General features: G+C 42.1%; 1 protein-coding gene across 14 annotated transcripts in view; it reads right to left on the bottom strand.

Moving 5' to 3' along the window:
- UNC80 (unc-80 homolog, NALCN channel complex subunit) overlaps positions 1-15,807 on the bottom strand; it is a 126,146-nt gene that overhangs the window by 51,436 nt on the left and 58,903 nt on the right. For 8 of the 14 annotated variants that reach the window (XM_071561728.1, XM_071561716.1, XM_071561721.1 and 5 more), the window contains exons 27-35: positions 15,219-15,422; positions 13,572-13,672; positions 10,719-10,916; positions 6,992-7,099; positions 6,123-6,261; positions 2,463-2,644; positions 1,957-2,088; positions 1,308-1,494; positions 189-320 (exon numbers count right to left, since the gene is read on the bottom strand). In XM_071561728.1, coding sequence (XP_071417829.1) covers positions 189-320; positions 1,308-1,494; positions 1,957-2,088; positions 2,463-2,644; positions 6,123-6,261; positions 6,992-7,099; positions 10,719-10,916; positions 13,572-13,672; positions 15,219-15,422 — 1,383 coding nt within the window. The remainder of the gene's footprint in view (positions 1-188; positions 321-1,307; positions 1,495-1,956; positions 2,089-2,462; positions 2,645-6,122; positions 6,262-6,991; positions 7,100-10,718; positions 10,917-13,571; positions 13,673-15,218; positions 15,423-15,807) is intronic. The other 6 variants (XM_071561726.1, XM_071561729.1, XM_071561730.1 and 3 more) reach the window with 3 other exon arrangements.

Genomic DNA, 15,807 nt, shown 5'->3' with positions numbered 1-15,807 from the left:
CCAAATGGAATATGAGAGGCAAGGGAAGACATTGTGACAGCAGGAGTGAATAAAATAAAGCAGGGCAGTAATTTATTACGAAGTGGCTAAAGTTTGGAAATAAGTTTGGCAAAAGGAAAAGCTACAGCTTTATGGGTCAACAGGAAAGGCTTCCAGTGAATGAAATCCTAGAAGAGAACTCAACCTACCTTCAGCACTGACTGCAGACCTCACTGACCAGACAGAGCCACGGCGGAAGGAATAGTTCCTATGAGATGTACTGGAGGTGCAGGAAGGACTCACAGAGAGACGGCGGGACGCCAGGTTGGCAACTTCTTCTACTGACAAAGAGAATAGGAAATGTCAATCCAAATCCAACTGACAACTTCAGGGAACTTTCTTACAACTTACAACCAAATCAGATAATTGAGATTTCAAGTCAGGTGACAATAAGCACAACTTAAAATCTATAAAGATTAGTCAGATAGATAATTTGCTCATGCTTTGGGAGCCAGCAGAACATTGTTCTAGAAGAGTGTTCTGTGTTTTGGTGCATCACACTGTAATTGAATCAGCTCTGCACTTCTTTTCATCCATTCCCTGTTAACCATCATGGTTGCTTAGTTTTTTTCTAAGAGCAGGAATTTTTACTCATGGATGTCCTAATGTATGCTTAGATGTGAACATCCCTGTACTCACCTAATGGCACATACTTGGTAATGCCTTTAATGAAGTCTGTATGCTCTGTTAGACTAGACCAGTGAAAATCCTCATCCAAAGACTAAGCTTTTCATGACTCACGCCACGTAACATTGGCTTGTCTGAAAGTTTGGTATTAAGGAAGATCTGGTACTCTGGCCTTCACCACTAGTCACCATAAAGGTAGAAAGCTCCAAGGTCAATTGAGCATATTCTAAGCTATGTGTCTTAAGACAGATACTGCCAAAGGGTGATTTTTCTCACCATTCAATTATTAAAGAGTTAAAGTTATGAAGGGCAGATTTCATTCCTAGTGTGGCATATTCTCATTCTGTTAAATCCCAGAAGGTACTGGGAGCTTTGAGATGCTAAATGCTGCCAAGTTCCACCAAAGTGAGGGGCAGATGGAGTAAGTGGTTTCATCACACAATAAGCACTCCATACATCCGAGGTTCTGTTTTTCTTGCACTAATTTTTAAATACTCTTTTTCTCAGTCATTTGGACTCTTCAAGAAATGGATATGGTTGTGACCTTTCTAACACTAACAATCAATGTTTCTGGACATCACCCCCTAAGCACTGCTGTGTTGGTGAGTTCCTGGGATGTAGTTCCTGACCCCAGAGCACACCTTCTTCTTCCTGCTCTGAGCTTGGTGTGCAGGATGGCTCATAGCAGGCCTCCTGAGTGATGGGGATGGCAGTGATGAGACTGGCTTCCCGGCCCAGGCGTTTCTTCTCTTCCTCCTGCTGCAGGTTCTTCAGGATGTGCTCTGCTCGCTGATGGGAACGTGACACAGCTCGGGCTGAAAATGACTTCTATTGGGAAGAAAAGAGAAGAGACATAGCCTGAAGCTGTGTTGCATACGCCCCGATTTTCTGACAGAGACCTCTGACATTCAGCAATTCAGTTTCTAAATACAAATTAGACTAGTGCCAGCTGAACAGATTCAGTAGGAGACTCTTCACAGAGATACGTCTACAGTGGTCTGTCAGACAGTTCTATTGCACTAATTTTCTCTTGGAGAGAGAACAGCTGTGTGCTCCTAAGATCTGAGTTACTGTCTCTTACAGCGGTAAGAGATGCAGTCCAGTATCAAAGTGAACAAACTGAAAACCCTTATGCCCATGCAGAAAATTCTGTGTGTCCTACACAGACTATACTAGATTTTTTCCCAGATGGAAAAGAAAATGTCAGAGTTTAGTCCACATCTTTTGGCTTCATTTCCCCCATACTGCTATAGAGAAAAAATAGTGCTTACTCTCACAATGTCTGCTTACCGATTGATCTTCATTTATAGGATCTTGCACACTCCCACTGCACTGAGGGACCCATGGAGGGTCAAACATTGGCACAGATGGCATCCCCAGCACAGGAGAAGGCAGAGTGAAGTTTATACTTGGAGGAGGGATCTAAATAAAAACATGAATGACATTTTGTTAAAGCAGACTATTACTGTCAATACTGTTAATTAAACATGAGCACAAGTACCCAAGACATTAATTAACCCTGCAAATTTTTCCCACCTCCATATCTCATTGGACCATAACCCCATGTATGACATACATTTTGTCCTCCAGTATTTTTCCTGTTCTGAGTCCTCATTATACAGGAGCTCAATTTATACATGAGTTAATTTCATACAGGAGTTTTACACATCACCTTCCCCACTAGTGTGAGTTACACAATCATTTTTTTCTCTAAACAGTTTCAGGCAATTTCATAGCAGTGTATCCCACAAGGCAAGCTATAAACATCACCATTGTGCTTTATGTGTCCTATGTACCTTAAAGATCTGCTGTGCTCCCTCTTCCATCCTTGGCCATACTTGATATCTAAACCTCCAGAGAGTGTGAAATTTGAGAATCGCGTTCAGTCTTTGCACTGTCTCTGGGTGATGAAATTCAGACATCAGCATGTCAGAAACGGCCTCTGGCACTTTCACAGCACACAGCAGGAACATGGCAGCTGCAGGGAGAGAATATCTGATCATATGATTTTCTTAATAATGTGCTTATTTGGCAAGGAGAAATAGCAGCTGTACAAACATCCACAAAAAGAAACCCAATCTTGGCTCCAGAAATGACATCACAGTCTACCAGCCTTAGAGAAAACTGTGTTGCTTCATGAAACCAATCATGTGTGATTCCATCTTTCGGAGCCTGTCAGAAACACGATTTGTATCTCACCAGGTGGTTTAATTGATGGGTCAAACCCACTATTTTTTCTCTGGGGGGGCGAGGAAGGGCTAGGCCTAGGCCTGCAGTCAACATGGCCAAGGGCACATGGCAGGGAAGCCATGTGGCTGAGCTGTCAATTAATAAGGCTCACACCATGCTCCCTGGAGCCTCTGATTGACTGTGACACCCCTCACCATAAGTCCTACGCAGGTTCACTTTGCTCCGGCTTGCTAACAGTTTAAAGGAGCAGCACCTCTTAAGTGGGGAAACCCACCAGGAGGTATAGGGAGCTTTGGCTAGACAGAGGCTCTACCAAAGCCATAGGGAGCTTTGGCTGTGGACAGAGGGTCCACTAAAAAGCTGCAGGACATTTGACTGGACAGGGGGTCCACTAAAAAGCCACAGGACATTTGGCTGTGGACAGGAGGTCCACTAAAAAGCCACTAAAAAAGGCACAGGAGATTTGGCTGTGGACAGGGGGTCCCCTAAAAATCCACAGGACATTTGACTGTGGACAGAAAGACCACTAAAAAAGATGCAGGGGAAATTTGGCTGTGGACAGGGGATCCACTAAAAAAGCCACAGGGAGTTTTGGGTAGGCAAAGGGTCTACCAAAGCCATACCAAATTCCTCAGATTAAGAGAATTTGGCAGGACGGACAGATGTTTCTGGGTTTACTGTTTTGGCTGGATTTTGGACTTGGACTTGGGAACACAATTATTATAAGTCTGGTAATTTGTTGCCTTTGGATCTGTTTTAAACCTTCTGTGGGGATCCCTTGTGTGTGTTAAGTGTATGTGTTGCTGGTTTGTGAGTATTGTAAAAACTATGTGTAAGTGTTTATGGGAGAAAGTGGTTTTATTGTTTGCAAAATTAATTGAAAGAGAACTGGATCCAGAAATCTGCTGGCCACTGATAACTGCCTCACACACCAGAGCTATCAATCCCTCAGCTTAAACTACTAACTCTTGTCTGTGCTTAACTGTCATAATTGTTCTCCTTGTTTATTCATAATTTGTATCTAATGCCAGCAAGTTCAGCGCGCTAACCTAAGATTAAATATAAAAATAACATTGAGAAAATTGAGGAACGGGAGTGTGTGCTGGTGTCGAGCAATGTGGAGCTGGAGAACATGCTGAAAGTTGTGAATTGTAGAAACAGAACTTTGGTTCCGGAATGGTTAGACTTCAACACTGTCCTTGTTCAGTGTCAAAAGAGAGTGGCAGATTATGACAAAGCACCAAAAATAGAATTAATTTTAACACTGTGTTGTTTGTGAGTGTATGTGTTTATGGGCCCTTGTGTGTGTAATAGTGTTGATAAGTTTGATGAGTATGTGTATCTGTTTTATTGGTTGAAAATGAGTGTTGAGGAGCATGTGTATCTGTTTCATTGGTTGTAAATGAGTACATGTATCTGTTTTGTTGTTTTGAAATAAATGAATAGATGAATGAATGAAGGAATGAAGGAATGAAGGAATGAATGAATGAATGAATGAATGAATGAATGAATGAATGAATGAATGAACGAACGAATAAATAAATAAATAAATGGGCAGGAAACTAGTTTTAACCCATTTTATTTGCAGAAATCAGACCTGCAGTTTGCTGGCCACAAAACTCCAGGCCTGTCTACCTTTTGTTAACAAGAGAATGAAAGCACTAACCATATCTGTGCTAAAGTTTAGAATTTGTTGTTTGTTTATTTGTAAATTGTGTTAAGTCCTAAATCTTGTTGTGTGTTAAAAAACCAGCACCCCTGAGCGAGTGTGTTAAAGGGTAAGCTGGCATCCCTGGAGTGTATGAGTGTGAAGTGTGAATTGTATGTTTAAATCCATTTGTGGAGCATAAATGTAATAGAAATACTAAGAAAAAGCTGAAAACTAAGTATTGTTTGTATAGTCTATATTTGTCTGGGAAAGTGTGTTGTTTATGTCTAAAAAAAAACCCCAACAAAACCAAAACCAAAAACCACAAACTATTTTTTACTTAAAGCCTGTTAGCACTCTTTTAGCAAATAAAAGTGCTAACCTGGAATTGCTCTTTCGTATATTTGTGTCTGTGCTCATTATTTTTGTTACCAAGATCAGGCTGAAAAGTTACAGCAAGACATTGAGAGATAAGGTTACTTTAAAGCCTCCTTACTTTAGAGATAAATTAAACCGGTAAATAATTAAATAATTAAGTTTCCATAAATAATTTAAAGCTGGTATTGTGTAAAGTAATGTGTGCAATTGAGACACAGTGAATGCAAAGTCCTGAACTGCGAGAGTGGCCGGTGACGGACAGAGTGGCTGGTGGAAAAAAAGAGTGAGACAGACAGGGTTTGACCATGTGGAGTCCACATGTCTTTGGTTTTATCTGCTCTAGCCTGCCGTGGCCACTCCTCCCAGGCAGGACTTCCAGCCCAGTGGCCTGTCTGAGGAGGGGTGAGGGGTGGTGCTCCAACTGCGTTAGCCAGTCTGAGGCTGGGTCAGAAGCCCCAGGGTTGGTAGTGTAGGCATGCTCCCAGCCTGCCTTTCACTGAAAGCTCTCTGGGAGTCTCCCAGTAGACTAGAAGGGGCTGAGGTACAGGATAGGGCATTACCTCACCTTCATGAAATTAGACTTATCCCTTCCCCCAGCCATACACACACGTTGAGTTGGTCCAAGCCACTAATTTATATAATAATCCAGTGTCTCACACCATGTCTTGAATTTTGTTTTCAGGGTAATAATCTTGCAAGTATATGATGTCCTAATCATCTTCTGCCTTAAAGATGCCTCTCAATTAGGCATCATCAGCAAACATCATCTGCACAATTTAAAACCAAGTGGAAATGGAAAATTTAGATAAATAAAGTACCATTAGACTATTTACTGAGCAATGCTGCTGTCTCTGTGCAACATGAGAATTTTCCTTTATTAGTCATCAACTGATACTAACATTTTCCATGAGGCAACATACTAAATACTTTAGTAAACTCTGGACAGACTGAATCATTGTATTTCCTCTGCCTAGAAACCCATTTGAGCACAAATACTAATTTTGATGATCCAAACATCCACCACAACCAGGTGCTGAGAGAGAGTACCCTCCTGGTCCTTCTGGCCACCTCTTTTTGTCCAGAGCACAAAGCCACATGAAAGCCTATGAAAAACAAACAGCCCTGAAGAAACCCTGGTGGCATTCAGATTATTCCACTGCAAAACTGCCTTGCAAGGTCCTGTAATCTACTGCAAACTGTACAGCCAGGGCAGCCACCCTAAGTGGTTTTGTTTTCTTACCAGCTGCTCCAGCCATGTGCTCATCCACACTGAGCAGGAGCTCCCATGCTGCTGGCTGGATGTCCCCATACATCTCTTCTGTGAGGATAGGAGCTGCCTTGATTAGCAGTGACAAAGGTGCAGGAGAGAGGCTCATTACCTGCAACAAACCAAGCTGTGCCTCAGGGCTGAGCTGTACAAACTATCCGCAGGGAACAACATACACAGTAATTTTACTCTGGTTTTGGTCTGCAGATTACCCAACAATTACCTCTAGGTTCAGCCATTTCAGATAATGCTTCATAGAAGAACATTGGGTTTGGCCTACATTGAAAGAACAGCATTTAGAACCTAATTCCCAGAGTCTTTTGCTTGTCCCTCACATTACCAAAATTCAGACAAAGAGGACAAAAGGAAAGCCAAACTTTGCCAAAGTGGTGTACAAACAGTGATACAGACCCATGAAAATCTCGATAAGAACAAGCCTGTGAAGAATCTGTTGCTTCTTTAGGAACACTGAACAAGTAAGACCAAAGAAAACTATTGCTTTAAACTGGCACGTTGTAGTTAAATACAATATTGGATTTTTTACATTTTTAATTTTTTTTTTTGTATCCCCAGCTTGGATGCATGTGTCCCTGTGGAAAGACAGACATGGACATTGTAATTTAATGGACCTAAACGTTTAAAGGATTCTTTGCCTGTGTTACCTTAAGTGGCTTAAATTTAGCATTATTCAGATGAGGAAAACATGTAGGGCCAAACTGACTGGATATTCAGGAACAGTTCTTCAGATGGGCTTGGAGATCCACATATATTTTCCCTATTGTTGCAGTCTAACCTTGACACCTAAGTATCAGCCTACCTAACTCATAAACCCGAGTCAGTACCTGGTGCCTGATGTATTTTAGCATTCCAGAGTCCTTCTTCCCTTCCAAGTTGATATCAATTACTCTCTTTTTTAGAGAAGGAGTTCTCAAGCACGATTTGTCTGAGCACTGGAAGGAAACAAAAAGAAAGCAGAATTCACATTTATATTTCCCAAAATGTGGAAAAGGAGATAATTTACTGCCTCTGTATTAAGAGGTGTACTCCAGCTGTCGGCAAATACTACTTTATTAATAGCTAATAACTACAAGCAGCAAGCAAACCCAGACGCCTAGGAGTTCCAGAAACCTCAGGAGCCCAAGCAACCCAAACAACTCCTTAACAGAAACCTTAACTCTTTATAGTCTTTATCCACAAGCACATATATCACTTTTAATTGGCTACAAGTCTTTGTTCACATGTCTTCACTCAAGTCCTGATAGGTGGCTGATATCTGTCTCTGTGTTAGCAGTTCTCAAGCTTTGTGCTTCGCAATTCTCAAAACATACCTTGTTATTTTGCAGGTGTTCTTCCTCCTCTCTGGTTTCCCATGCCATAATGAAATCCAGTCAAGGCCAAAATCCAAGCCTAGACTTCATCCTCAGTGTATGAGAGGAATTTCTGTACCTTAAAAGCCACCTGGTACCAGAGCTGTAGAACAAAGCCCTGCTCTTTGCTGGCAACAGACCTACTATCCGTGAGTCAACGTATCTCATACAATTTTCTTCTCTTTTTAACAATGCTTTTCACAATAAAATGTTAAAACAGAAGCCAGCAAACCAAATAAAGAATGTGAATGTTCTCTGTGCAATCTTCACGTGGCACATCCATTTATTTTAGTTAAGCAGGTTAGAGGCAAAAAGTCTACACCTTCCCTCTAAAAAATTACCAATGGAAGTGTTTAGTGTGCACAACAACGATTGCTCCCATAGAATCATTCAGGTTGGAAAAGACCCCTGAATCACAAGTCCAACCGTAAACTCAGAACTGCCAAGCCCTCCACTAAACTGTCCCTCAGTGGCACATCTACATGTCTATTAAATAGATCCGGGAATGGCAACTCCACTATTTTCCTTGTCAGCCTGTTCCACTGTTTGACAACCCTTTTAGAGAAGAAATGTTTCATAATATCCACCTTAAATATCCTGTGATGCAACTTGAGGCCATTTCTACTCATCCTGTTACTTGTGGCCTGGGAGAGGAGGCCGACCCACACCTCACCACAATCTCCTTTCAGGGAGCTGTAGACAGTGAGAATGCCTGCAGTCTACCCTGAGCCTCCTTTTCTCCAGGCCGAGTGCCCCAGCTCCCTCAGTCACTCCTCGTAAGACTTGTGCTCCTGAACCTTCTCCAGCTCTGTTGCCCTTCTCTGGACATGCTCTAGCACCTCCATGTCTTCCTTCTAGAGAGGATTATAAAAAATTTAAAAATTATCAATTGCTGTCCTGCAGTGAGGTCTGTGTGAACACAGTGCATGTGCTGGTAGGAAACTTTACTGTCCTAGTTCAGCAGGTGGGACCAGTTTATCACTGCGTGGGTGTGACCAAAGCTGTGGATTCTGCACCCTCTACATAATTTTCCATGAACTGTTAACAATGGACCATTTGCAGCACTGCCCGGGGCACACCTGACACCTCAGGATGTAAGATGGGTGTTAAAGAAGGCTGTAAGACAGGAGCTGTGATAACTCCTCTCCAGGGAGTCGTTAGCACCTTCACACCCAGCCTGAGGGGGCATGTCTGCTAGTGGTCCATCAACAATTCCAAAAACACCCCATGACTCACAGCGTTAGGTCACCCATTGTGAAACTCCTCACCCTGGGGGAGGTACCCACCTGAACTTGAGGGTATATAATCTTGGGGCTTGGAGACCTCTAGGATGGACCAGAACCTCGACAGGACTGTGACCACCACTCTTGACCAGACTGCAACCATCATCTGCACCAACAGGTTTTTTCCTACCTTTTATTTTGGACTCAGGGGAACAATGTGGGGCTCAGCACAGGGGCTAACGAACACCATTCTGTTTGTGCCCCAGGGTGCTGGGTTATACTTCTGGGTTTGTGGGTTAAAACCAATTTCTCTTTGTGTCATCGTATATATTTTAGTATTTTTATTAAATTGTAACTGTGACTTATAATCTCTTTTGAACTGGGTTCATTTCTCCTGCCAGTTTACCTTTAAATCAGCACACTTACTGTCTCCCAAACTCTTTTTTACCTTGCTTAAAGGCTTTGATGATTTGATGGATGATGAGATGTGTATCTCTGTCTTGTAATTCAAAGTTGCAGATGAAAAGAACACAGTAATGCACAGTGTTCTTTTGCTAACTTTCATGAACACTGCCAGCTGCTTGTCTCCAGCCTGCCTTCTGTAGAGGAAATGACTGCCTTTCTTCTTAAATAGCTGATACACTACTTTTCTATGCCAGAGGAAATATATGGGCATTCCAGTTTACAGGAAAGCAGATATATTAGCAGAAATATTAGCTGCTGTTTCACCTGGTCAAACTCGGTTCAATTTTCTAACTTGAAAGGTATGGGAGAAGACCTGGAAGAGGAGAGTTACGAAGCCTGGAAGAACATTCAGACAAGCATTCCTCACAGTGAAGAGACTATTGTGTGAGAGATGAAGGACAATTCCACTCATATCATTGCAGATTTTTTCATGTGTTTTAATAGTAATTGTAGTTTACCCCATTATATTGAATGTTTCCCCATTATTGCCTATGTTATGTTTTGGAAAATCCCCCTCATCCCTCGTGGCCCAAACCCTTAGATCCCTCCCTTTGATTTGCATGCTCCTCCCCAGTTTCATCCCTTCTTTCAGAATGGTTGCATCCTGCCCTATGTAAGGCAATGCACCCTTTATTGAAGTGCCATTTCTCCCACTGACTCCCTGGGCTCCAGAAGTGTGCCTTCTTTCCCTTTGCTGAGCCGCAGAAAGCAAGCAAACAATCTGCTGGTTGATAAGGAAACACTGTGAATTTGTCTCCTACTCCATCATTTGTTGCTTCCAGGGACGAGAGCCTTCTTACTAAACTGAAACCTTCATGATAGTTTCATGACTTTTTTGTTTTCAATGTTACTGCAAAGTAATTAAGTGACTCTGCCATTGCAAATATTCAGAACAACTGTAGTCTCCCTACTGTGGTCCAACTGTTGACATGACTAAGTTGGTGCTTTGGTGGACATTTTCCCAAAAGCAGAAATGTATTTCCACTGAAATTAAAGGCAACACTTATATGGCTAAAATGGCAAAATGGTTCCTACTGAACTGATCATTAAAAATAAGTCACTAAAGAGACTGTAACATTAAAGACCAATGTATACAATTTTTGGAACAGCTCTGAAAGCTCAGATCTAAATGAAAGAGATCACATGTGATGTTACAAGAATTTCAAGAGGGATTCTCACTAAGAGATCACAAAAAGCATGAAAAGAAAGAGACTGGACTCCATGGGGTGATAAGTAGAGGCCATAAAAGAAAATTAAAATTAAAGTCATGCTACTGTAAGCTTTTAAATGACCTTATCAACAACTAAGATTCTCCCCAATTAATATAGATTACATTCCTTCCATAATGCTAAATGACTTAATAGCTGGTGTTTTTTTACAGGAAGACTATGTTTAGGAATGGCTGTGTTAATTTTTTCATGAAAGAACTGTATGAGTACATTAGGCAGTCTTTTAAGGTAATTATGACCTGCCCAGACAAACCCCAAAACATTCTGCTTTTTCCATTTACTCACTTCCTTTTGTTTTTTGCCCCTTGCCACATTGTTCAATGTGCTGTTTTCTCGAAGAGAGTCCACTGTGTCTCCATACAGGAGTTTGATGGCCCGGACGAGGCGAGCACAGGACCGGCTGTGATGGAGGTAGCAGTGTGGGTGACAGTAGTCAATGTGGGTACATATGAAACTTTGCTGATTGCATAATAGGATCATAACCTAGAAATTAAAAGAGAATAGTTATCTACAGAAATGGGAGTTACACAGACAGTGATGGGACAGTCAAGCTAACTTTTATACAGCCTAGCTGGGGAGACATGAAGTTCAACATAGCTCTTTAAAAAGGTATGTGTGTCTGTGCAGAGCTCTGTACTTGCACGGGGTTTGCAAACTAGCTAGGCATGGCTAAAGAAACATTAATGTTAACAATGCAAAGAGACAGAGCTGCTGCAGATGTGTATGTTTGGCTGAGGGCAAAATTAAGGCAGAGGAAAATAGTACTCTTTCAGTTTGCAGAAAATCTGTCACCACTCTGAGATGAGGGCTTGGACTGGAAACTGTCAACTAGTTAATTGTCACTAAAGTGGCAAACCCACCAGATTTAGGTGTTAGTTTCCTTCAAGGAATGTGAAAGGAAATGTCTCAGTATGCTCTTGACTTGGAGAAAGTTATGTCAGTTGCTCTGCATGTGCTTCCCTCACTGTGAGTAGACGTATCCAGCCCAGCTTGATGTTAGCTGGCTCAGTTACTATTTTTACTGGTGTTGCCATATGGCAGCAAGAAGCTCTAAAATCCATCTAAGAAACAAGGCAAATATTTTGGCATTTAGCTATTCTGAGCCCTGTTTGTTGCAGCAACACTGCTGTTAATCCCTAACCTAATTAACTAAAGACAGCCTTGGTAAGTGACTGCTTTATGATGTACCTCAGAGGGTTTCCTCTCAGAGGGGCAGTAGCCCTCTACACCCTGCTCTTCATGTTACACACAAACCCAGCCTCTTAGTCCTCTGAGAAAAACAGGCATCCCCATGTCATTCACACTAACTGGCCTTTATGGATCCTTCTCTTCATCCCACAGAGATACACAGAACTGCCAGAAAGAATCTATTCTGCCTTTTCCATTCACTTATGGTCTGTGTAGCTATTGTCTGTTCTGGCTCTCTCAAGTAAGGCTGCCCCATCATGCTCAACCTTAAAATATTTAGCTTCTAAAAGGTCAGGAGCTTAATTTAAAACAAATCTGCCCTATGCATGTTGGATTCATGTGTTTGCCTGTCTGTTCTGGACTCAAATTATTTTGGGATCAGGCAAGAATAACTTAACATTTGTATCAATGTGCATATGGTGTAAGTCTAATCAGCACTGCAGAGCCTCTAGCCAGCCTGAGTGGCTGACACAGAGTGAAGACACCACGGTCCAGACTGCTGTAAAGGAAAGGTAAAGGAAATGCTGGTGCCTTCACAGCAGCAAGTGGAACCAGTGATCTTTTCAAGTGGTTTGCTCATGACTACTAAGTAAAGCAGGCTTTTATTTTGCCTGTAGTTTTAGTGACCATCCACCCACAAACAAAAAAGAGAAAGTTTCCATGTGATATTGTTACTTGAGTGGCATTAACTGAACAGGTGATTTTTCAAATCTTCCTTTCTTCCATGCAGGCTGATCACATGTAAAGTGAGAAAAACATCTCAAGTTTCCTTCAGAATTCCTGAGTCCATGCATCCTCCCACATTGAGCAAAGGTGGCATGATTTATCCTAAGCTGCTAACTAGGGAGATTCCCTTATCTTCTAGCAATTCAGCATCTAATACATACAGAGTTCAGTACACTGGAATTTTCAAGTGAGGTGTAATCATTACCAAGAGTATTAGAGTGCTGACAAAGAAGCAGGGTATTCCAGGGATTGAGGTACTAGCTTGGAGGACATTGCATTCAAGTTCCCTGCCCTGCCACTCTCTTGCAAAAAAGACAACTATCAAGAACTGCTTCTGACAACAAAGTATTAGTTTAAGCCTGCTCTTGCCCACACCCCATAGGAATGGGGCAGCTGAGAGCAGACTGTACAAAATACTTAGGGGAAACAGAGGGATATCAACTCAGTATTGGCAGTTGTCTTTCTCAAAAGAAACTCAAAAGGCAAAAGGTGTCTGTCCTCATACACATGTGCAGGACACAATCAAACTGTGCATAGTGAGTCAATCCAAAGCATATGCACAAGGACACACTGACTGTACTGCACCATCAGTGTGTCATGAGGCAACAGAGGTGGAGGTGTACAGTCCTTCGATACCAGCAGATTGAACAGACAGACTTGCACAACTGACTTTTGGCAAGTCTAAATCATAGATATAGATGCTGCCAAAATTGATGTCTTAGACCTTGCATGGCCTAACCAGATCTGCACTCTTGTACTCCCTGTCTATTGGATAGAGTTGGAACTATAGAATGCCCTGTTGGGTTAGACAAGTAGGTTCTAAAATGCCACCTCCCTGAAACTGGGAGCCCAGCTCACACTGTAGTCCACTCTGCTGCACTCCCTGAACTACCCACTACTAGCCATGCTGGAGATAAGATTTTGACCTAATGGATTTTTCTGCTGAGGGAGTGTGGCTGTCCCAGAACACCTCAAGAGAAAGTCCCTTTTCCCCTAAAAATTAAATACATGAAATAGACAGAGGGAGCAAGATAAAAACTTTCAAGGCTTAGTCCATTTTAGAAATGGGAAACAGGTGATTTCCAAAGGTGGCAGCTTACTCACATTTTAGATCCCTGATGCTGTATGGAGAAAGCATAGATTATGATCTGGTTATTGCCAGCACAAAGGTTTTCCTACCAAAATTGTCATCCTTGAGATCACTACCAGTTGACTTGTACTTACATGTAGCCATGACATGTTCCGATGATAGTTTTCCTCCAGGCCTGTGTTGCTCAGCACCTCGGGTTCAATGCTGGGCTCACTTGCGCTCCAAGGGCTCCCTTCTTCAAAAGAAAAATACCCAAAAGGTGGTTGTTTTTATTGCTCCCTACGTACTTTAAGACTAGGGGCAGCACTTGTAAGCCAGGCCAGCCTTGTGGGAACAGACCAGAGTACACAGAATATGCCACACTGGAAAGACTGTATTTGGACACCCCTTTCCAATCCTTGTATCATGCTGGCTTGACACTTACAAGAACCATTGGACTCAGCTCACATGTCATCTTGTCAGCAGCAAATATTGCTCCCTCCACACTCTTTTCTTTAATGGAACGAAAAAGGATAATCAAAAACAAACAGAAACAAATTTTTTGCACCATTCAGATGCTGCAAATGGTGGGGTTAGTGATCTGCATTGACTGGGCTCTGTGGTTAAAAATGTCAACAAAAATCCAACCAGAAGTGTCATCCAACTGGAAATGCCTATAGGCAAAGTCCCTGCTAATTGCCCATGGCAATTTCTAATGTCATGGGGATGAAAGGGGAAAAAAATCCTGATTCTAGCACACTAGTTCTGAAGAACATAGACGAGGGGGAGATTTCTCTGGGAAGTTCACTGATCCCTGTGTTTCCTCTAGCCATTTCATATGCTATGGACTATAAAACTAACATTAATCCTATCCTGTGAAGTGTTGTCTGGAGATGAATTCTAGTTTATCCTTTCTTTCTGCTCTTTAAGTGAACTGTGACTTGTCAAAGGAACAGGCAATCCCACTCTCCATGTTCACCTCCTGAAGCATCTTCTGAGTAACATAAAAAATTACCATTAATCTTGGGAGGTTATTTCAACTCCAAACGTATCCACAGTTTTTGGTTAACGCCCCTAGCAGAGGGAGACCCTTTAGTTCAACTGTGCTGGAGATTTCTCATGGCAGGATGCACATTTGGTTTCCAAAAGATAAATGTATGGAGATCTATCTTTTTAAGGCTGAGGAAGGCAGCTGTAAACTGTAAAAACAGATGTATGTGCCAATATGTAGAAATACAGTACGTAGCATGTACATGTTACGTTCTAAATAGAGGAACATTTGATATGTCATACAACATATCTGACATATAATATGAAGTGCATGTTCATATATATATATGTATGTATATATATGTATGTATGTATCTACATATACATATATATATATACACACACACACAGAGATATATATCTCCAATCTCTGCTGTGGACAATAAAATATGCATATTATCTCATGTATTCATTATATCATACAATTTAGGGGTGTGTGTATGTGCATATATATGCAGGCACGTGCTTCCCTAAAGACAGCAAGTGTTTGGCTGGCAGGCAGCAGCATTCCAAGAGTTCATGCTCTAACACGGAGTGCTGAATTAACAAACTGCATGGAGCCAATGCTGCACCCAGGATTTGAGTCATGTTCCTCTCAGGCCCTAGTCCAGGAAGTCCCTGAAGAGGACTCTAGATTTTTCCTAGCCTGCTGGGGTGGGAGTCTCTTGTCACTTCTAGCTCTGCTGCAATCACATCATGTGTTTAGGTCCTGTCTATTGTCCCCTCCCTTTCCACCCACTTGTCTATGTTACCTATATCAGTGACAGTGTCCCTGCTGTGGGACAGCTGCAGCTCCTCATTCTCAGACTCTGAGTCCTGCCGTGATAACTTGGTGCTCTTTAGGCTGCCGGCCCGGCGAATGCTGGAAAGGGAACCCCCCTTCTTCACCCGGAAACTGCGGGTTCCTTTAATCTGGAGCAAGTGGGAGCCTCCTATCCTGATCTTCCTGCTGGGAACTGTATTAAAAGAATAAAAGAGGACTTTTTTCCCCTTAATTTTTCCCCATTTAAAAAAGAAAGAGATCCTGGCCCTCCCCTCCCTCCCAAACCTTTGCTGCCAGCCTGTATTGCAGCATCTTTTCTTCTACCAGGGAATGTGGGGCCAGAGGCTCCTCCAAAGCCACCGCCAATGCAGCTCTGTCAATCATGCAATAAAGAAATGTACAGAAATGTGTTCAACACCTCATTTCCTGAACACCTGGTATGTCACCTTTGGCCTTGTCTATATTTGGAATTAGCCCTTATTTAACCAGCAGCAAGTAGAGTCATCTGCTCTCACAGAAACCCAAAATGTGGGCAAGGAAAACTTATAATTCACACCAATTTGAGTCAATTCCTGCCA

The sequence above is a fragment of the Pithys albifrons genome, chromosome 8, assembly GCF_047495875.1.
Source record: "Pithys albifrons albifrons isolate INPA30051 chromosome 8, PitAlb_v1, whole genome shotgun sequence".
NCBI lineage: Eukaryota > Metazoa > Chordata > Aves > Passeriformes > Thamnophilidae > Pithys > Pithys albifrons.
The sequence above is the reverse complement of the archived record's forward strand: the minus strand, read 5'-3'. Positions and strand labels throughout refer to the sequence as shown.